Source organism: Ranitomeya imitator, chromosome 2 (assembly GCF_032444005.1).
Source record: "Ranitomeya imitator isolate aRanImi1 chromosome 2, aRanImi1.pri, whole genome shotgun sequence".
NCBI lineage: Eukaryota > Metazoa > Chordata > Amphibia > Anura > Dendrobatidae > Ranitomeya > Ranitomeya imitator.
In genome coordinates this window covers 799,213,372-799,236,772 of record NC_091283.1, presented here as the reverse complement: position 1 = coordinate 799,236,772, position 23,401 = coordinate 799,213,372, and the positions used below count along the sequence as shown (strand labels likewise).

General features: G+C 45.2%; 1 protein-coding gene and 1 non-coding gene across 4 annotated transcripts in view; both read right to left on the bottom strand.

The window, feature by feature from the left end:
- LOC138665851 (solute carrier family 2, facilitated glucose transporter member 9-like) overlaps positions 1-23,401 on the bottom strand; it is a 147,546-nt gene that overhangs the window by 105,084 nt on the left and 19,061 nt on the right. For 2 of the 3 annotated variants that reach the window (XM_069753750.1, XM_069753751.1), the window contains exons 2-3: positions 13,999-14,097; positions 1,220-1,380 (exon numbers count right to left, since the gene is read on the bottom strand). In XM_069753750.1, the coding sequence (XP_069609851.1) occupies positions 1,220-1,380; positions 13,999-14,097 (260 nt within the window). The remainder of the gene's footprint in view (positions 1-1,219; positions 1,381-13,998; positions 14,098-23,401) is intronic. The other variant, XM_069753752.1, reaches the window with a different exon arrangement.
- Positions 19,980-20,099, bottom strand: LOC138667910 (5S ribosomal RNA). Its single transcript, XR_011318953.1, has one exon. It is a non-coding gene; the product is annotated as a 5S ribosomal RNA (ribosomal RNA).

Here is a 23,401-nt window from a genome sequence, read left to right as displayed (position 1 = left end):
TTCTGCACCCATTGACCTCCATTGTGAGGTCAAACCCGCAGTAAAACCCGCAGATGAAAAATATATCTGCGGGTTTTACTGCGGTTTGTGGTGCCGAACCGCTGCAGCAGGAAGTGCGGGGAAGCGGGCAGAAGTGCGTGGGCGGAGTGTGGCTGCCCCCCCCCGTGCTCCGATCCCGCCCCCCCGTGCTCCAATCCCACCGCCCCGTGCTCCGATGCCCCCCCCAGTGCTCCGATGCCCCCCCCGTGCCCTAATCTCCCCCCCTTATACTTACCCGGCGTCCCGGTGTCCGTCCGGCCGTCTTCTCCCTGGGCGCCGCCATCTTGCAAAATGGCGGGCGCATGCGCAGTGCGCCCGCCGAATCTGCCGGCCGGCAGATTTGTTCCAAAGTGCATTTTGATCACTGAGATATAACCTATCTCAGTGATCAAAATAAAAAAAAATAGTAAATGACACACCCCCCCCCCCCTTTGTCACCCCCATAGGTAGGGACAATAAAAAAAAATTAAGAAATTTTTTTTTTTTTCCCACTAAGGTTAGAATAGGGTTAGGGGTAGGGTTAGGGGTAGGGTTAGGGTTAGGGGTAGGGTTAGGGGTAGGGTTAGGGGTACGGTTAGGGGTAGGGTTAGGGGTAGGGTTAGGGTATTTTCAGCCATTTTAACTGCATAGAAAACTGCATAAAGGATCAAAAAAAGGATCAAAAAAAGGATCAAAAAAAGGATCAAAAAAAGGATAAAAAAAAAGGATCAAAAAAGGACCTGCGTTTTCTGCCAAGAGCTGCAGTTTTTTAAAAAACAGTCCTGAAAAAAAAAGGATGGAAATCAGGAACGTGTGAACATACCCTCATATGGCTATGTTGACAAAAAAGTAAAAAAAAAAAAAGTTTGAAGCGGAAAAAAAATAAATTGACCCTTCAGCATTAGTGTTCTCACTGTCCGTAGGCAGTGGGGTCTGCAAAGGGTCCCTTCTAAGTCTTGAAACTGGGTTTATTCTCAAGCAGTTATGTACCCATAACATTACATTTCTAAATACAAATTTATTGAAACTAAAATGATCAGGCGGCCCATAAATGACCCTTCTGGCTTACCATATGTGTGATCTAAACATTGGGAAAAATTAATAGACCAGCCATGAGCCAATACTGAATATAGACCAATTTTAGAACCGCTCTGACAAAAGATATGAAGAAACATGGCAGAAAGGAGAAGGAAAATCTTACCGTCCAAATCTGGAGACCAGAACACCAACAAGGAGTGACCCCAACATGCCACCAATTGCGAATATAGACACAGTCAAGGCATATAAAATGGTTAATGGGCTTGATGGAAGAGATTCTCCATATCTCTGGAGCCAGGTGTTATTGTAAAAAGCTTTAATGTGCTGGAATACAATGAATCAGCTAATGTTAAGGTATGAGAGTCAAATTCATCACCGGATTAAGAGATAAAGGTCTTTATAACAAGCAATATTTATTATACTAGACTGTAATAAGATATGGATGCAATAAATAATATACGTGAGGATCTGCTACGCAAAAGCGCTCTACTTAGATGTGTGTAAAACACATGACGAGAAACAATGTGAGTGGCCGTGTGATCCAGAAACGGCAGGGATCCTGACTGACACTGACGATAATTGACTACATTTCTTACAATCAGGTTCAAACACATGACATAGGTCACACATTCCCAGGAATAAGCTCCTATTTTGCATGGAGCACTCCCTGGAAGACCTCTTCACTTATCTGTATTAGGAACATGCTTCAGGCAAAGCAAAGTGAGAACACTGCGGAGGTAGAAGAAGCTATTTTCTTCTTTTGATTAAGTTCATATCTACCTTTTAACACCAATGGGGTTTATTAATCGTAACGTCAGCGTTCCAGATTTGTGCAGCCACCACTAGAGGAAGAACAGTAGCTACTGCTCACTAGTATACACCACGGAAGGGAGCTTAGCAGCTACTGCACACTACTGGAGAGAGCTTAGCAGCTACTGCACACTACTGGAGAGAGCTTAGGAGCTACTGCAGGTTACTGGAGAGAGCTTAGGAGCTACTGCAGGTTACTGGAGAGAGCTTAGGAGCTACTGCAGGTTACTGGAGAGAGCTTAGGAGCTACTGCAGGTTACTGGAGAGAGCTTAGGAGCTACTGCAGGTTACTGGAGAGAGCTTAGGAGCTACTGCAGGTTACTGGAGAGAGCTTAGGAGCTACTGCAGGTTACTGGAGAGAGCTTAGGAGCTACTGCAGGTTGCTGGAGAGAGCTTAGGAGCTACTGCAGGTTACTGGAGAGAGCTTAGGAGCTACTGCAGGTTACTGGAGAGAGCTTAGGAGCTACTGCAGGTTACTGGAGAGAGCTTAGGAGCTACTGCAGGTTACTGGAGAGAGCTTAGGAGCTACTGCAGGTTACTGGAGAGAGCTTAGGAGCTACTGCAGGTTGCTGGAGAGAGCTTAGGAGCTACTGCAGGTTACTGGAGAGAGCTTAGGAGCTACTGCAGGTTACTGGAGAGAGCTTAGGAGCTACTGCAGGTTACTGGAGAGAGCTTAGGAGCTACTGCAGATTACTGGACACCACTAGAGGGTGCATGGGAGCTACAACATGCGTATGTGTGTACACCCCCACAGGGTATAGGAGCTCTGCATGCTAGTAAATACCACTAAAGGGAGCATACTGCACATTAACATACACCACTGGAGAGAGCTTAGGAGCTACTGCATGCTAGTGTACACCCCGAGAGGGAGCTTAGACACTAATGCACAGTAATATAATACATACATACACACACCACTAGAAGGAGTATATGAGCTACTAAATTTTAGCGTGCACCACTAGTGGGAGCATATGATCTACTGCTTGCATCACTAGAGGGAGCTTAGGCGCTACAGCTTACTAGTAAACCTCTAAAAGGGAATTTAAGAGGTATTACATGCTAGTTTTCACAACTAGAAACAGCCTGTGAGTTAATGCATAAAAGTATACACACCAGCAGGGAGCTTAATAGCTACTGCATGATAGCATACACCACTAGAGAGCTTAGGAGCAACTTATTGCTTTAATTCACCACTAGAGGGAGCTTGAGGGTTACTGCATCCTAGAACATACCATTGGGCTACTTTCACACTTGCGTCGTTTGGCATCCGTCGCAGTGCGTCGTTTTGGGGAAAAAAACGCATCCTGCAAAAGTGCCCGCAGGATGCGTTTTTTTCCCATAGACTTGTATTGCCAACTTGTATTGCCGGAACTCCGCCCCCTCCGCATCTGCTGCCCACGTTGTGCCGAATTTGCAACGTCCGTCGATACGTCACACCGACGCTTAGCGACGGACGCTTACCGACGCAAGTGTGAAAGAAGCCTTAGAAGGAGCTTAGAAGCTACAGCATGCTAATAATTGCAGTTTTAGTGAGCTTAAGAGATACTGTATACTGCTATACTCATAATATGACAGTATCAAAATAGAGATTCCAACAGCATAAATAAATACCACCAGCTAGAAGCATTGCTATGCCTGCTTCTCCATTGATTATATTGCAAAATCAAAAATAGTGGACGAATAAACTATACCACCTAAAGTTGAGTACAAAGTACTCATAGACCACTATAGCACTCAAAATGTAAAATCAATAAAGTTTATTGAACATCAATATTAAAAATACATTGTAACATATGAGGATCTCAAAAGACTACGGTAAGTCAAAAATCCATGTACAGCAGTGGTGATACATTAACATATATCACATAGCATTGTATCGTATATACATGTATTCTAATCCCATATGAGCTTCACAACACATCCTATAAGGTCACAGTCTCATATACATATTCATACCCGGATGAAGGAAACTTAACATTAGGGATATCCATGTAGAGATTGTAAATCAATGCTTACCCATTACGAGTCATAGACCCCACCGCAAAAAACGCCCCAAGTATGCAATAAGCTCCTAAACTCCCCCCTAGTGGTGACTGTAGACAGACAGAATTTTAGCAGTTGACTATAAATATGCAGGCATTTGATGGTCTGTATGCAAGAAAAAGAGAAGAATCAAAATATTTGGCCAAGTAAGAGGCACCATGTTAGACTGTACCAACGTTCTTTGATGCAGAGTAGAGAATGCGCAAACATGTGGATGTTCGTGTTCGCCAGGTTAAAAAAAAAAAAAAACACAGTAAAAAGTTTTTGTTCAGGTCCAAACTTGACCGTGAACCCAGACCCAATAGAAGTCAATGGGGAACCGAACTTCTGTGCTTCAAAATTGCTGTAAAATGGTCATAGTCAGGGCTAGGGGGCTGAAAAAGGAAGTTAATGGGGGTAAGAGCAAGACAATTGCCCTGCAAACAAATGTGAAATTACTTAAAGGGGTTCTGTCACCATAGCAATCATGATAAAATAGGAAGTAAATGAATAACACAAAATAATAAACAGTGCCCCCACAGAGACGTAGGTTAGCTACTTACAGTCCAGCTAAAGATGTCACCCACAGAGCATGGGGCACAATAAACCTACATTAGCAGCTTACAAATTATACCAATAGAGCAAGCGACAGAGCACCCCTACATTCTCAACTAACAAATTTCATCCACATAGCCTGATGCAGAATACCCCTACTTTATCAGCTTAGAAATTTCACCCAGAGTGCAAAACTTTTATCTTCAGTAACATTCAGTAGAGCAGCTACTGCCAATCCCAGTCACTTTTCCTTGGGACGTCTCTCCAATGTTGTTGACTTAAGTGTTTCCTTTGAAAAAAATACTATTCAAAGCAGGCAGCCACGCATGAATACTTCAGCTAGGTATAATGGAATTCGATTTCGTTTCTAGTTTTTTGTTTGTTCGAACTAGGGCTATGATTAAGAGGGGACCCGGAGGAACATAAAGTCAAAGAACTGTAGGCACCCTCAGCCATCCAATCTCAACCACCCACAGGTGGGGTTGCAGTGTGCACACATGTAATGGAGAATTAAGTTTGTATTCTGGAGAGGCAACCTTATAAATGTGTACAACATCCAAAGAAGGCAGCAGTCAAGTTAATTAATCACTTTGCAACTAAGTCAGCAGCTGATATTAAGACAAAATAGCCATCCATGACAATTTAGAGGCTCTATAATTTGAATGTGTAATTAAATCTTTAAAATGAGCTTTAGGCCACAAAAGGTGGAGTAAAATTATTTTTGGGCACACTACTGGTACAGAGTACACAGAGGCTTTGGGGCACAGTACCCCCTCAGAAGGTGATAAAAAATTTCCCCACAGAGCATGTTTCCACATTTATCCCACAGAAGTTGGTAAATTTCACACCCAGACAATGGCCCACAGTACCCCACATGCAGAGTACACACAGCGGTTTAAAGGCACATTACTTCCACAGATGTGGGTTAAAGAATACACACCACAAAAGCTAATAACTAGGGTGTAACCATGTATTTGGAACCCCTAGATGGTCCTCTAATAGAAGTACATATATAAAGCCAGGAGGAACCCAGTAAACTTAAAATATAACTTTTAATTATCTCTTCTAAAACATTTTCCGATGGACAAAACAAAACAAAGTGCATATAGTGCTCAAAACAACCAGTGCTCAATTAAAAAAATGGTTTGATCTCACCACATCAGTCGCTTGTTCAGGAGCATCCAAACGTACATACGGAAGCACGGGGAATAAAGTATATGAGTATGCAGAGTAACTATACTACCCGGTCGTGCCCCTGTACTGCTCCCGTCCTGACAAGGACAGTACCCAAGTCAGACTAAATCTTGTACCCACCATAAACAGAGATAAACATCCATAGTCCACACCAAAAGTCAGGTGCACTGGACACATAGTAGCCACCTGCCAATGCAGGGGCTATACACCTCTTAATTACATACAGTATTAGAGGTATACCCCCGAATTCTTTTTGTTCCCCTGAGGAGTCTCCCCTATGGGAGAGGAAACGCGTAGGGATGTTTATCTCTGTTTATGGTGGGTACAAGATTTAGTCTGACTTGGGTACTGTCCTTGTCAGGACGGGAGCAGTACAGGGGCACGACCGGGTAGTATAGTTACTCTGCATACTCATATACTTTATTCCCCGTGCTTCCGTATGTACGTTTGGATGCTCCTGAACAAGCGACTGATGTGGTGAGATCAAACCATTTTTTTAATTGAGCACTGGTTGTTTTGAGCACTATATGCACTTTGTTTTGTTTTGTCCATCGGAAAATGTTTTAGAAGAGATAATTAAAAGTTATATTTTAAGTTTACTGGGTTCCTCCTGGCTTTATATATAAAGAATACACACAATAGATTTTGGCACAGTACTATCACAGATACGGTTGCCTAAGAGTATAAAAAGGGTAATTAGACCTACCGGTAATTGTATTTCCAGGAATCCATCCTGACAGCACCATTGGAAGGCGTCCTTCTCACCCTTAGTGGGACAGGAACAAAAAGCGGTTAAAAAGGACCCTCCCTATTTCGACCCACCAGTGATTTTCCAAGTACCACATCTGGATGGATGCAAAAAAAGAGTTTATTAACAATTCACACCAATTTTACATCACATTAGTCTATCTACAAACTTGCAGTGGGAGGGAACTAGTAGTGCTGTCAGGATGGATTCCTGGAAATATAATTACCGGTAGGTCTAATTACTGTTTTCCAGTTCACCACCTGACAGCATCATTGGAGGAATACCAAAGAATGGTAACCTAGGGTGGGACTACTGCATGTAATACTTTTCTACCAAAAGCTAACTGCTCTGATGAGACATCTAGTTTGTAGTGTTTGGCAAAGGTAGAAAGACTAGTCCAAGTTGCCGCCCTACAGATCTGTTCTGCAGAAGCTCCCCCTTTCTCTGCCCAAGATGTGGCAATAGCTCGGGTTGAGTGGGCTCTAAGGATATCTGGGGGATCCTTCCCCTGGACTGTATACGCTCGATTTACAGTAGATTTAATCCACCTTGCAATGGTTGATTTTGCTGCCTTACAACCTTTATTTGGTTCTCCGTACTGTATGAAAAGGTTATTGTCTCGTCTCCAACCTTCCGTCGCCCCCAGGTATTTTAAAACAGTCTCTTACGTCAAGGTTGTGATAGACCCCTTCCTTCAAGTTTCTAGGGTGTTGGCAGAACGAGGGAAGAATTACTTCTTGGTTCATGTTTGTGCATGAAACTACCTTGGGGAGAAAGGCTGGGTTAAGTCTTAAGACTATTCTATTGTAAAAGATCTGAAGGTATGGATCGTGTATGGATAGAGCCTGCATTTCCCCTAACCTAGTAATGGAAGGGATTTAAGGATAACATTTCTGGAGGTTTTAGCCCTGAGATGTTCCTCTAAATTGTCCATCCATAGGTGCTACTGAGGTTGCCGCTATATTGGCCCGTATTATTGTCGCCGAGGATTTCCAAGTTCTCCTAAACAGTCCATCTGCTTTGCAATCCATTGGATCTTTTAACATGGAGGAGTCCTCAAACGGAATCGACATCTTCTTTGCCACTTTTGCTAATGGCACATCTATTTTGGGAACTTCGTTTACCTTATAATCCAGAGGATATAAAGGTTTGGATGGAGTCTAAAGTCTCTAGGCACCACCAGTCTTTTCTCCGCTTCCTGCCATTCCTCTAATATCATGGAACTGATATGATTGTTAACCGGAAAAACTTTCGTGACTTGGGCATGCAAACCATCAAACATTTCATCTTGAATCGAGGTTTCCTCCGGAGTGTCCTGTAACTGCATGGTGTTACGCACTGCATGTAGGAGCTCATCCGTATCAGCCGCCGAGAAAAGGTATTTCTTTCCTCTTCCTAATGGCTCTTCTCTTTCCTCTTGATCCAACTGCTCCATATCTTCTTCGTCAGAAGAAGGACTTGACTCTCTCGGTCTTTTCCGTGATTTCTGCGGTTCTGTCTGACTGGTCTGAGGAAGATTCATATTCGAGATGGATGCCTGAACCTCCTGACGTATCATTGCCCTCATGTTGGTTAACAATGAAGTCTGTTCTTCACCGACGATTTTAGATGTGCATAATTTGCAGAGTGGCTTCCGCCAGTTCTTCAGAAATCTAGCCGCACAAATGGGACATTTATTCTTCCTAGGTTTTTTCTTTTCAGCTGCAGGGGTGGGAGGCTCTCCCTAAAATATACAGAGATTCCATGTTTTACCTCCAAGCAACTAGGGAGATATACCACAATGCTTCTTGTGTGTCTTTGAATAGCCTAGTCACATGCCCCTGTGTTTGCTGTGGGCTCTCAGGTCTGCCCGTTTCCTCCATATGAAGGCACACTAGCCGGGTGCTCCTTATCAGTATGGCCGGTGGCAATAGATCCCCATACCACATTTTTATATGCATCTTTACCTGGTTGATCCTGCCCTCCTCACTGCGCCATGCGGCCTGACTGTGCTGATAGGCCTCTCCTGAGGCCTGCGCTGCCATCCTGTTCTCCGGCAATCATTGCGGCCGGAAGTGAGGCGGCTGCTGAACCCAGCAGGAAGCGGCAGCTGCACTGAGAGCGATCTGCCACGGATGGAAGCGGCTGCATGCTGGAACCGGCCACCGTGTTAGAAGCAGCCGCCGCGCACACCCCAGCAGACAGGCGCCCGGAGGTGGAAGAGGCAGAGGAGGAGGAAGCCACTACAGTTTTTGGGGTTTTTATTTGGAGAGGAGGTCCCCAAATGAAACGAATGGCACATAGAGAATATTGGCTGGGTGCTGCTGTTAAAGTTGTCTAGTCATCCAAAAGGTATGGATAAGTCCTGTTGGATCCATTTTAAGGAATGTTAGCTTCCCCACGTTGGATGTAGACAGGTGTATGTGATGACACCTCCTACTGTGATAGTACACTAGCTGCAGGGCAGGCCGGCACCTTTAAAGGATAAAGGGCAAGCTCAGGCTGTGTGTCCAATTTGGAGACCCACAGGTTAAATGGAGCAGAGGTAAAAATACATCAATTCAGTGGTCATTCTGCAGGCATTGCTGCATGTACTGGCTCATGTGTGCCAGGCTGCCCAGTGACAATGACAAGCTGTCCTCGGTGGGAAGTATTTAGTATGGGTTCTCTGTATATCCCCCAAGCCATGCTCCAATAATGCTTGTAAGCTAACTTGAGTGCCACCCTGCTGTGAACATGGTTGTTCCTCCTCTCCACCTCCTCCTCATCTTCATCGTCATCATCCACAACTCTTCGCTGGCTTTACAGTTGGGTACCTGGCCGATGGTGGTAAAATAACCCACCCTCTGAGACATGTGTGGATGACAATATAAAGTGACTAGCACACTCCAGGGTGTTGTGATGCAAAAAAGTGGGGATTTATTACATACAGTAAATCACAAACGTTTCGGTCGATGCTGGACCTTCATCAGTGTGCTAGGTATATCTGTATACTTGTATGGCCCCAAAAACAATAGAATACTCGGATTTGCATCAATCAGACATGCTGGAAAAAAAGCAACAAGCCGGGAAGAAACAGAACCAGGCTGGTCAACTGACGGTGAGTCAGAATAATGGGTGGCGCTGAGGCTTAAAAGAGCTGTCAATACGCCGGGACACTAGGGATAAATGCGGTATCCACCGCTAATAGAGTGACACACTCTTTTAAGCCTCAGCGCCACCCATTATTCTGACTCACCGTCAGTTGACCAGCCTGGTTCTGTTTCTTCCCGGCTTGTTGCTTATTTTCCAGCATGTCTGATTGATGCAAATCCGAGTATTCTATTGTTTTTGGGGCCATACAAGTATACAATTATACCTAGCACACTGATGAAGGTCCAGCATCGACCGAAACGTTTGTGATTTACTGTATGTAATAAATCCCCACTTTTTTACATCACAACACCCTGGAGTGTGCTAGTCACTTTATATTGTATACGTTCAGGTTTGGGCACCTATGACTGTGCACCTCCCCTATTTAGGCTGTGCTTAGCATCTTCTATATCATGTGTGGATGACAGGCCTGATAACGGAGTGAATTGGCTCTGCTCCGCCGCCTCCTGCTCCACTTCCTCCTGTGCCACTACCTCATCCATCATGGCCTGAATTGTTTTTTCCAGAAGGCATATAACTGGTACATTAATGTTCATGATGGCGTCATCAATACTGGCCATGTTGGTGGAATATTCAAAGCAGTTCTACATGACACACACTCTCACATGAAGGCCCAGTCATTGGTGGTGAAGTGGTGGTGTCCTGCAGTGCGACGCAGCTGTGCACGCTGCAGCTGAAACTCCACTATTGCCTGTTGCGGTCTCTCCAGCATATGCAAGGTGGAGTTCCACCATCTTGGTACATTGCATATCAGTGATCGGGAAGGTAAAAGTGATGCTGCAGCGCAGACAGGCAAGCAGCAGCAGGGTGAGAATGCCAAAAATGCAGACACACTGCCTGCATTTTCAGCAGCAGCTCCGATATGTGTAGGTAGTTTTTCAGGAAGCTCTGCATCATCAAGTTTAGCACATGCGCCAGGCAAGGGCTGTGCGTCAAATCTGCTAGGTCCAGATCTGCTATGAAATTTCGCCCATTATTGCACACCACCAGGCCAGGCTTGAGGTTCACTGGCACCACTCTTTGGTCGGCTGTTTGATCCCAGTCCACGGCTCCTGCATGTTGTTTGGGGGTTTTGTCCCCAAACAGAGGAGTTTAAGAACAGCCTGCTGTCGTTCCATCTGGTTGTGCTCAAGTTGGTGGTGCAGGTCTTCCTGTGACCGAATGAGAAGGTGGTGGAGGAAGAAGAGAAGGAGGAGGCAACCTGGACAGATAAACATCCAGTAATACTGTACTAGGTGTTAGTGGTGGTAGGACATGAGCTAGAACACTTCCCACCTGTGCCCAAGCCGCCACTACATTTACCCAGTGGGCAGTTAGCGAGATGTAACGTCCCTGGTCATGCTTACTGGTACATGTATCGTTGGTTATGTGGACTTTGCCACTGATGGCATTGCGCCCACTTGATTTGATCCGCAACATGTTTGTGCAGCGCAGGGATGGCCTGCCTAGAAAAGTAGAGGGGGCTGGGAAGAATGTACTAGGAGACAGCCACCATCAGTTTTTTTTTTTAAAGTGTCTGTCTCCACCAGCCAGAATATCAGCATTTCAAAGGCCAGTAATTTGGAAATACTGTCATTCAGGACCATGATGGCTCATGGCTGGCTAGGTTGGCATCTCCTCTCTCTGTCGAGGATTTGGAGGATAGAAAGCTGAACGCTTCCATGGGATGGTGTGGAAATGCTTGGTGACACTTGTGGTGGTGGTGATGCTGTCACATCCTCTCTTTGCGGTTAGACAGGTGGTCCTGTTGATCGCAAGCGGGAAGAAGAGGCTGAGACGGCAGCAGCATAGGCAGCAGGAAGAGACTCAGATCTTTCATGCTTTTTAAGGTGTGTACTCCACTGCCCCTCATGCTTGAAACAGATGCCTAGTCATACATGTGGTTCTCAGGTTCTTAACATTTATGCCTCGCTTCAGGGTCTTATTGCACAGATTGCAAAGCAGATGTCAATGGTCGTCAGCATATTCCCTGAAGAAATGCCATGCCAGAGAGCTCTATTGAGCTGTCTTTGGTGTGTTATATCAGCGGCGCAGTGGGCAGTAGCACCCGTTTTACTCGATAGGGGCTATATACTGTGCCTTTGCACCCTGCTCCCTTTTTTGTTGTGCTCTTGTGGCAGTGTGGCCACCTCCTCTTCCTCTGAACTATGCACATCACTAGGATGGCCTCCGCTCCATGTCTAGGACCTCAGCATCCTCCGCATCATCTTCCACCAACTCCTCAACCCTGCCCTCCTTGCGAGTCTGTACACTGCATAAAGACGATGCAGTTGTCAGATGATGACGATACTCAGTTGCCATGTGTTGCGGTGGTCCACTGACTGTGTGCACTAGCCCACCCACATACTCATCCTCTAACCTAACAAGTGGTTAAGTATTAGTGCACTCAGTCTCTTCCACTTCTGGAGCAGAGGCAGGTGGATGGGCCACGTAACCCCAGCCAGCAGAGATCTCAAAAAGCAGAAGAGACTGCTTGACTGACTTGCAAGGAGGTGAGGTGGAAGCCGAGTGCCCATGGTCCCCAGGTGCAAACTGTGCAATTTCTGCATCAGACCGGATGGAAGCTAATGCAAAGGAACTGGAGCCACTCTCAGCCATCCAATCTAACACCTTTTCAACATATTGTGTCCTCACCATTTGTGCAGCGGTATTCAGGCCTACAAAAGGCCTACAAAAGGGACACATAACATCCTATTGGCTGTGTGCACCAGAGGAAGGTGTTTTATTAGAGCCGTGAGCCCCCGGAGCCCACAGTCTCAAGAAAATGGCCGCTGGAAGTGCACAGATTGAGATCTCGGCTGGACCACGATCCTAATCTACGCACATGCTGCCTTTGGTAGCCACAGCTTCGGCAAGATCGCCACCAGGAAACCAATTATGCACTCTGCTCTGCTCACCACCGACACCGGGTTGCAGCATCACCACACTTCTACTGCTGGCTCCCTAAGGAAGGGACCCTGCTCCACTCTGCTCCACCACTGCCACAACCCCCCCAAGTAAGCCTGAATTCGGACTATAAGACGCACCACCCATTTTCCCCAAAAAATTTGGGAGAAAAGTATGTCACAGAGGTCTTGAAAAGTTGTTTAATTTGCCTACTAATGGCAATGAGATGGCTAATGCCAATTATTTATTTCTCAGACTACTAGAAAATATACAGCGCCTTAAATTAACAGTACTCCCACAGGCATGGGAGTGCAGAGTACACAGAGCAGCTTAAGGTACCTTCACACATAACGATATTGTTAATGATATCGTTGCTTTTTGTGACGTAGCAACGATATCGTTAATAAAATCGTTATGTGTGACAGCGACCAACGATCAGGCCCCTGCTGGGAGATCGTTGGTCGCTGAAGAAAGTCCAGAACTTTATTTCGTCGCTGGATCTCCCGTGGACATCGCTGGATCGGCGTGTGTGACACCGATCCAGCGATGTCTTCACTGGTAACCAGGGTAAACATCGGGTAACTAAGCGCAGGGCCGCGCTTAGTAACCCGATGTTTACCCTGGTTACTAGTGTAAACGTTAAAAAAACAAACACTACATACTTACCTACCACTGTCTGTCCCCGGCGCTGTGCTCTGCACTCCTCCTGTACTGGCTGTGAGCGTCGGTCAGCCGGAAAGCAGAGCGGTGACGTCACCGCTCTGCTTTCCGGCCGCTGTGCTCACACAGCCAGTACAGGAGGAGTGCAGAGCACAGCGCTGGAGGACAGACAGCATTAGGTAAGTATGTACTGTTTGTTTTTTTTACTTTTAGGAAGGTAACCAGGGTAAACATCGGGTTACTAAGCGCGGCCCTGCGCTTAGTTACCCGATGTTTACCCTGGTTACCGGCATCGTTGGTCGCTGGAGAGCGGTCTGTGTGACAGCTCTCCAGCGACCAAACCGACGCTGCAGCGATCCGGATCGTTGTCGGTATCGCTGCAGCGTCGCTTAATGTGAAGGGGCCTTTAAAGGACAGTACTTCCACAGATATAGAGTAGGTGCAGAGTACACACAGTGGCTTAAAGGACAGTACTCCCACAGATGGGGATTGCAGGGTACACACAGAGGCTTTAAGCACAGTACTAGCACAGTACTACCACAGATATGGGTTGTAGGGTACACACAACATTTTTTACAGAGTGCACAGTCACTAACTGTCCCTCACTCCAGCTGTGTCCTATCCCTACACTAATGAGAGCATAATGGAGGTGGCACTCATAATCCGGCCTTTATAAGGGTGGGGTCAAATGCTGCATCGGTCAATGACATCCATGAACCTAGACAGGAAACTGAACACACAGTAAAAAGTCTGTTTTGGGTTCGGTACCGGATACCTAGGTGCGTACCCCAAACTTTTCAGTCCGGGTTCGCTCACCCTAGTAGAGAGTTCCCCAAATAGAGACAATAAAGAAATACAACTTGGTTGTGTAAGTGTATATATACTGCTTATACACAAGGCTTCGGATACAATAGCTCATTAATGTTTCCTCTTACCTCTGATGGAGAATTCACTACTGCTAAATTGTAGCCATAAAGCATAGATGACCCACAAGAGGAGAGCAGGGAGACAGCCAACAATGGAAGTGTCAGGTGCTATAAAAATAAAACAGTGATAAATAAAAGGGGAGAAGAGATGGGAAATAAGGAAAACTGTGGTGTTTCATACACCATTATTATACAACATCCCATTGGTTGAAGAAAAGAAGAAGGATCCATAGCAGCAGGAAGGATCCATAAAGGTTATCTCTTTATGTCACCAGGTTCCTTAACATCTGACATGCCCATTACAGTCATTTAATCTATGTAGATATAGTTATTTAAAGGTCATCATCACTCATCTTCAGTACAAACAGTTTGCACAAGTATATAACCTATGGTTTTTTTTTAAAAAAAAAACAGAGTTTAAAGGGAGCCTGTCACCCCCCAGAGCGTTTTTAAGTAAAAGAGCCACCTTCAGCAGCACTAAGGCTCCATTCTATGAGGGTGGCTCTTATGTTTAGCATCCCTAGGAATGCTGAAATAATTACTTTTATAAATTTCGCGCCATACTTCTATTGAGTCACGGAGATATGTCTTCTCCCCCGGTGTCAACCACCTCCGAGGTGTCAATCATCCCCGTGTCCTCCGGGCACAGCCTCCTCTCTGTCGTGATGTCACCGGCACCTTTGTGTAGCTGAGGCCTCAGATCCCGCCACGCAGTGTGTTATGATGTATTCACACTGTGGGGCTGGGAATCTGGTGCCTGCGCAATGGAGCGGGTCACCATGCTCCATTGAAGATAGTGCCGAAGTCTCGCGAGACTTCACAAATCTTGTGAGACTTTGGCACTATATTCAATGGAGCACGGTGACCTGCTCCACTGCACAAGCACCAGATTCCCAGCCCCGCAGTGTGAATACATCATAACACACTACGGGGCGGAATCTGGGGCCTCCACTGTGCGCAGGTGTGATCTACTTACATCACTTGATGTAAGTTCGAGGGCAGCGTGTATGGCGCATGCCCGATTATTAATTGCAGAGCGCAGGCGCAGGTGATGGCACAAGACAGAGGAGGCGGCGCCCGGTGGGGTGATAGACAGCTGCGAGGCGCTTGAGTGAGGGAGAAATCATACCTCCCTGACTCAATAGAGGTATGATGCGAAATTTATAAAAAAGTAATTATTTTAGCTTTCCTAGGGATACTAAACATAAGAGCCACCTTAACAGAATGCAGCCTTACTGCTGCTGAAGGTCGCTCTTTTACTTAAAAACGCCCTGGGTGGGTGACAGGTTCCCTTTAAAGTAGTGGTCCAGGACTTTCATATTGATGGCCTAATAGCTGTTCCTGTTGTCAATAGCAGCCAGATGTGCAGAGTTGGGAAACTACATCAATGGAATAATGGCCATGGCCGGGTACTGCACTTTCCCCCATATTCGAATTAGTAGTGAACAGATGTGCCCATTCCAGCAAAAGACTAGGTTAAAATTACTACTGTCACTTTAAGCTGTAACACTCTGTTAGTGATGTCTAATGGGGTAATAGCAGTGTCTGGTGACGTTTAATTGTATTACATGTTTTTCTGTACAGATGTCAATTGCATTGTGGGAGAAACCAATGCATTTTGGGTAAGAAGGTCCTGGTGAAGCTGTAAATTTGTAAGAAACAGTCTAGCAGATCAGTTATGTAAAACTTTCTCCTGCTTTATGTTACCAAAACTGTATTATCCAGGATAAATTCTATCTGGTAAGAGAACTGTTCTGTGGTATTGTGTATTCAGAACTGTTGTTAAATCAGACGGTGATTGTTGCTAGGTCATGAGTTTACATGTACAATCTCCATCTTGCTGTGTGCTTTCACTGTTATTTGTAAATGTTATAGTTATGTGATATTCTAAGCTCAATGCTTATACCTGTTTTTTGTATTCTTGTAGTTTTACCATCTATCCACATTCATACATTCCAATTCTATACATCCATCTGTTGACCAATAAACAAATTAGACTACAGAGAACGGTCTGCTCACAGTGGGTACGGAAAGTATTCCTAACCTTTTACATTTTTCACTCTTTGTTTCATTGCAGCCATTTGGTAAATTCAAAAATGTTCATTTTTTTCTCATTAATGTGCACTCTGCACCCCATCTTGAAATAAAAGAAATCTAGTAATTTTTGCAAATTTATAAAAAAGGAAATACTGAAATATCACATTGTCATAAGTATTCAGACCCTTTGCTCAGTATTGAGTAGAAGCACCCTTTTGAGCTAGTACAGCCATGAGTCTTCTTGGGAATGATGAAACTAGTTTTTTCACACCTAGATTTGGAAATCCTCTGCCACTCTTCCTTGCAGATCCTCTCCAGTTCCATCAAGTTTGATGGGGAACATTGGTGGACAGCCATTTTCAGGTCTCTCCAGAGATGCTCAGTTGTGTTTAGGTCAGGGCTCAGGCTGGGCCAGTCAAGAAAGGTCACAGAGTTGTTCTAAAGCCACTCCTTTGTTATTTTAGCTGTGTGCTTAGGGTCTTGTCTTGTTGGAAGGTGAACCTTCGGCCAAGTCTGAGCTTCAGAGCACTCTGGAAGAGGTTTTCATCCAGGATATTTCTGTACTTGCATTCATGTTTCCTTCAATGACAACCAGTCGTTGTGTCCCTGCAGCTGGAAAACACCCCCATAGTATGATGCTGCCACCACCATGTTTCACTGTTGGGATTGTATTGGGAAGGTGATGAGCAGTGCCTGGTTTTCTCCACACATACCTCTTAGAATTATCACCAAAAAGGTCTATCTTCATCTCATCAGACCAGAGAATCTTATTTCTCATAGTCTGGGAGCCCTTCATGTGTTTTTTAGGCAACTCTATGTGGGCTTTCATATGTCTTGCACTGAGGAGAAGCTTTAGTGAGGCCTCTCTGCCATAAAGGCCTGACTGCTGGAGGATTGCAGTGATAGTTGACTTTGTGGAACTTTCTCCCATCTCCCTACTGCATCTCTGGAGCTCAGAAACCGTGATCTTGGGGTCACTGTCGCCCTGAAACACTCCCGCCTGGACTACTGCAACGCTCTATTAATTGGCCTCCTCCTTACTTGACTTTCCCCTCTCCCGTCTAACCTTAATGCAGCAGCCAGGGTTGTCCATCTAGCTAATCGTTACTCGGACACGTCCGCTCTTCGCCAGTCGTTACACTGTCTGCCCATTCATTATAGAATCCAATTCAAAGTACTTGTTCTCCCCACAAAGCTCTTCACAGTGCAGCACCCCCTTACATCCCCTCCCTCATTTCTGTCTGGTTGGAGACAAGCTAGCGGGCCCACTAGCCGCAAGGTACCGAGAGTTGGCATCCCAAGGGGATATCATTACATACGACTGGCAGCTGAGATGGGGGTCCATAGAAGAGTTTAGGATCCATCATCACATCTTGATCAACTTGCGGGCAGTAGAGACGGAATACTTGACTCAAAGGCTACAAGAGTTGATGGCTGATGGCCAGAACCAGGGTCAGGTTCCTCAGTATGGAAGGGCAATATCGCTGGTATGTGGTGGGTGTGATCCGAGAAGGGTGGGGAACAGAATGAACCCTTGTGAAATGAATGTGCCTGGGAGAGGCTCTTCATGGTGGATCGAGATGAATCTACCACCCCCGAGAGATTGTACAGTCCTTGGGTTCCCAACCTGCTATGCGAAAGCTGGCGATGGTGCAGGTGACACAGGGGGCTGCAAAATGAAAGAAATCCAGCTCCATGAACTGTGCATGTTTTATGTCCACAAATTGCTTCAAGGATATACAGAGTCAGCAGTACAGCTCATGAGATACGTGGCATCCATGGAGCTGAATTTCCTTCATTTTGAATTGTCCTACATGTCTAGGGCTCCAGAACTACCCAAAACTGGATCACTTACAGCCCAGGGACCTGGGAATCAGCCTGCAGGAAGCGGGTGGAGGCAGTCCCCCCAGTCTCCCAAGAAAGGAGAAGAAGCAGACACCTGAAGAGGATTACTGTATTAGGCTGCCGTCACACTAGCAGTATTTGGTCAGTATTTTACATCAGTATTTGCAAGTCAAAACCAGGAGTGGAACAATTAGAGAAAAAGTATAATAGAAACATATGCACCACTTCTGCATTTATCACCAACTCCTGGTTTTGGCTACAAATACTGATGTAAAATACTGACCAAATACTGCTAGTGTGACGGCAGCCTTACCCTTCTTATATTTTTTCTTGACTTTGCACTTTGTGCAAAGCTTTTGAGTATAGGAGTACATCAATGTTGTGAATTCTGTGGTCAAGCTCCCTCCTGTGGTCATGAGTGGTACTGCGGCTGGTTCTGTCCATGAGCTTCCTTTGGTGGATGTGAGTGGGGCTGTGGCTTCTGAGTTTCCTTCCTCAGGTGACGAGGTTAAGTCGTTAGGTGCTGCTCTATTTAACTCCACCTAGTTCTTTGTTCCTGGCCTCCAGTCAATGTTCCAGTATTGGTCTTGCTCTCTCCTGGATCGTTCTTGTGGCCTGTCTGCCCTGCATAAGCTAAGTTCTGCTTGTGTTACTTTTGTTTGCTATTTTTTCTGTCCAGCTTGCTATATTGGTTTGTCTTGCTTGCTGGAAGCTCTGGGACGCAGAGGAAGCACCTCCGTACCGTTAGTCGGTGCGGAGGGTCTTTTTGCACCCTCTGCGTGGTTGTTTGTAGGTTTTTGTGCTGACCGCAAAGCTATCTTTCCTATCATAGTAACATAGTTAGTAAGGCCGAAAAAAGACATTTGTCCATCCAGTTCAGCCTATATTCCATCATAATAAATACCCAGATCTACGTCCTTCTACAGAACCTAATAATTGTATGATACAATATTGTTCTGCTCCAGGAAGACATCCAGGCCTCTCTTGAACCCCTCGACTGAGTTCGCCATCACCACCTCCTCAGGCAAGCAATTCCAGATTCTCACTGCCCTAACAGTAAAGAATCCTCTTCTATGTTGGTGGAAAAACCTTCTCTCCTCCAGACGCAAAGAATGCCCCCTTGTGCCCGTCACCTTCCTTGGTATAAACAGATCCTCAGCGAGATATTTGTATTGTCCCCTTATATACTTATACATGGTTATTAGATCGCCCCTCAGTCGTCTTTTTTCTAGACTAAATAATCCTAATTTCGCTAATCTATCTGGGTATTGTAGTTCACCCATCCCCTTTATTAATTTTGTTGCCCTCCTTTGTACTCTCTCTAGTTCCATTATATCCTTCCTGAGCACCGGTGCCCAAAACTGGACACAGTACTCCATGTGCGGTCTAACTAGGGATTTGTACAGAGGCAGTATAATGCTCTCATCATGTGTATCCAGACCTCTTTTAATGCACCCCATGATCCTGTTTGCCTTGGCAGCTGCTGCCTGGCACTGGCTGCTCCAGGTAAGTTTATCATTAACTAGGATCCCCAAATCCTTCTCCCTGTCAGATTTACCCAGTGGTTTCCCGTTCAGTGTGTAATGGTGATATTGATTCCCTCTTCCCATGTGTATAACCTTACATTTATCATTGTTAAACCTCATCTGCCACCTTTCAGCCCAAGTTTCCAACTTATCCAGATCCATCTGTAGCAGAATACTATCTTCTCTTGTATTAACTGCTTTACATAGTTTTGTATCATCTGCAAATATCGATATTTTACTGTGTAAACCTTTTACCAGATCATTAATGAATATGTTGAAGAGAACAGGTCCCAATACTGACCCCTGCGGTACCCCACTGGTCACAGCGACCCAGTTAGAGACTATACCATTTATAACCACCCTCTGCTTTCTATCACTAAGCCAGTTACTAACCCATTTACACACATTTTCCCCCAGACCAAGCATTCTCATTTTGTGTACCAACCTCTTGTGCGGCACGGTATCAAACGCTTTGGAAAAATCGAGATATACCACGTCCAATGACTCACCGTGGTCCAGTCTATAGCTTACCTCTTCATAAAAACTGATTAGATTGGTTTGAAAAAAAAATGTCATCAATACAGTCTACAGCACCTGGTGTTCCCTGGAGGTCTCCCATCCAAGTACTGTCCAAGCCCAGCCCTGCTTTGCTTCCGAGATCAGACGAGATCGGGCGTATCCAGGGTGGTGTGGCCAGTAGACACTGCTTCTCCTCGGTCTAATATCCTCGGTCTATTCAGTAAGTCGGGCCTCACTTTGCTAAAATCTATTTAATCTCTGTGTTTGTATTTTCATCTTTACTCACAGTCATTATATGTGGGGGGCTGCCTTTTCCTTTGGGGAATTTCTCTGAGGCAAGGTAGGCTTATTTTTCTATCTTCAGGGCTAGCTAGTTTCTCAGGCTGTGCCCGAGGCGCCTAGGTCTGGTGAGGAGCGCTCCACGGCTACCTCTAGTGTGGTGTGATAGGATTAGCAGAGTTCCCACGTCTCAGAGCTCGTCCTATGTGATTAGCAACTATCAGGTCATTTTCTGTGCTCGTATTCACCAGGTCCATTGTGGTTTTGAATCACCAGTTCATAACACATTAACTACACTTTTCAAAAGATTTCAATGAGGCCCACCAGTTGTCGCCGTCAAGGGTCTATAGATGACACTCCTTATAAAGACTTTGCACAAAGTACAAAGCCAGAAAAAAATTATAAGGCGGGTCATCCATAGGCCTTTGAAGGCAACAACTGGCGGGCCTCGCTAAACTATTATGAAAAGTGTAGTTGATGTACTTCTAAAGTCAAAAGGATATGCACAAAGTGCAAAGCCAGGAAAAAATTATAAAGAGGATCATCCATACACCCTTGAAGGCACCAAATAAAGTGAATCATAAAAAGAAATTTAGAAAGTCTAGTTGAGGAACTTATACACTCAAAGGCTTTGCACACATCCAGAAAAACAATTATGAATGTAGAAGTGGCTTAAATGGTGTATGGATTGCCCTGCTTGTAATTTTTGGCAGGTTTTGCAATGTGTGTAGAGCTTTTATGAGTGTAGCTGTGCCACTAGGGTTGAGCGAAACGGGTCGTTCATTTTCAAAAGTCGCCGACTTTTGGCAAAGTCGGGTTTCATGAAACCCGATCCGACCCCTGTGCGGGGTCGGCCATGCGGTACGCGACTTTCGCGCCAAAGTCGCGTTTCAATGACGCGAAAAGCGCCATTTCTCAGCCAATGAAGGTAAACGCAGAGTGTGGGCAGCGTGATGACATAGGTCCTGGTCCCCACCATCTTAGAGAAGGGCATTGCAGTGATTGGCTTGCTGTCTGCGGCGTCACAGGGGCTATAAAGGGGAGTTCCCGCCGACCGCCATGTTACTGCTGCTGATCTGAGCTTAGGGAGAGGTTGCTGCCGCTTCGTCAGAAGCATGGATAGCGTTAGGCAGGGTCCATTAACCACCAAACCGCTTGTGCTGTAGCGATTTCCACTGCCCAACACCACCTTCGGTGTGCAGGGACAGTGGAAGCTACATTTTTTTTTTTTCCCCCTCAGCGCTGTAGCTCATTGGGCTGCCCTAGAAGGCTCCCTGATAGCTGCATTGCTGTGTGTACGCCGCTGTGCAAACCAACTGCTTTTTTCAAAGCACAAATCCTCTTGTTCCTTCCTTTCTGCACAGCTATCTTTTTGGTTTGTACACACTTTTTATTTAATTTGTGCATCAGTCCACTCCTTATTGCTTCCTGCCATACCTGGCTGAGATTACTGCAGGGAGATAGTAATTGAAGGACACTCCCTGTTTTTTTTTTTTTTTTTGTGGGAGATTAAGATTGACATTTCTGCTAGAGTGCCATCCCTGTCTGTGTCATCTCTCACTCAGTGGGCCATAGAAAGCCTATTTATTTTTTTGCTTGATTTGGGTTCTAAAATCTACCTGAAAAAATCACTACATCAATCAGTGGGAGAAAAATATTGGCCTCAGGGCTTGTGCCACTCCTGACTCCTGTGTGCATCATCACTCACTCAGTGGGCCATAGAAAGCCCATTTTTTTTTTTTTTTTTGCTTTATTTGGGTTCTAAATTCTACCTGAAAAAATCAATAAATCAATCAGTGGGAGATTAATATTGGCCTTTGGGCTTGTGTGCCAGTCCTAAGCGTGCCATCTCTCTCTCTCAGATAGTGGGCCATAGAAAGCCTATTTATTTTATTTTTTTTTTTTATTGGCTTTATAAATTTTCCCTGGAAAAAAAAAAAAAAAGTGGGAGATTAATATTGGCCTCTGGGCTTGTGTGCCAGTCCTGAGCGTGCCATCTCTCTCTGTCTCTCAGATAGTGGGCCATAGAAAGCCTATTTATTTATTTTTTTTTGGTTTTATAAATTCTCCCTTACAAAAAAAAAGGGAGATTAATATTGGCCTTTGGGCTTGTGTGCCAGTCCTAAGCGTGCCATCTCTCTCTGTCTCTCAGATAGTGGGCCATAGAAAGCCTATTTATTATTTTTTTTATTGGGTTTATAAATTTTCCCTGGAACAAAAAAAAAAAAGTGGGAGATAAATATTGGCCTCTGGGCTTGTGTGCCACTCCTGACTCCTGTGTGCGTCATCTCTCACTCAGTGGGCCATAGAAAGCCTTTTTTTGTTTTATTTGTTTTCTAAATTCTCCCTGAAAAAATCATTTTATTTTCTTTGGTTTCTAAATTCTTCCTGAAAAAATCATTTTATTCTATTTTTTTTTTTTTCCTAAAGTCTCCCTGAAAAAAAAAAAAAAAATCAAAGGGAGATTAATATTTACATTTGTGCTTCAGTGACAGTCCTGCGTGTGTGGCATCTCTCTCATTTGTTGCCACCAACAACAGAGTGTGTAACATTGTGCCTGATTTTCGTTGTGGTCTCACTCACCTGTAAAGGGGTAGCTAAATCATACTGAAGTTATAGCTCACCGTGTAATTTGTGTGACAGCAACAAATACCGTTAGTTTGTTTACGTTTTTAAAACAATGAGGAAGTATGGTGGAAGAGGTCGTGGCCGGGGGCGTTCATTGTCAGCTGGTAATGAGGGTAGTGGTAGTGGTGGAGCATCAGCTGGTCGTGGGGAAAAGAATATTGCACCTAAGTCTGGAGCTGTGGAGCCAGGTTCGTCGTCTGGCTACACAAGGCCTCGAACGCTCCCTTTTCTGGGAGTAGGAAAACCGCTTTTAAAGCCGGAGCAGCAAGAGCAAGTTTTGGCTTATCTTGCTGACTCAGCCTCTAGCTCTTTTGACTCCTCTCGTGAAACTGGTAAATGTCAAAGCAGCGCGTCGTTAGTGGATGTTCACGGTCAGGGACAAGTCGCTTCCTTGTCCTCTTCAGCAAAAACAACAACAGAGAAGAATGCAGCAGGCGACACAACGGGTTACTCCATGGAGCTCTTTACACATACCGTCCCTGGCTTAGAAAGTGAAGCAGTTAACAGTCCATGCCCATTACAAGTTGAATCTGACATGGAGTGCACTGATGCACAGCCACAGCCAGACTACTATGCTG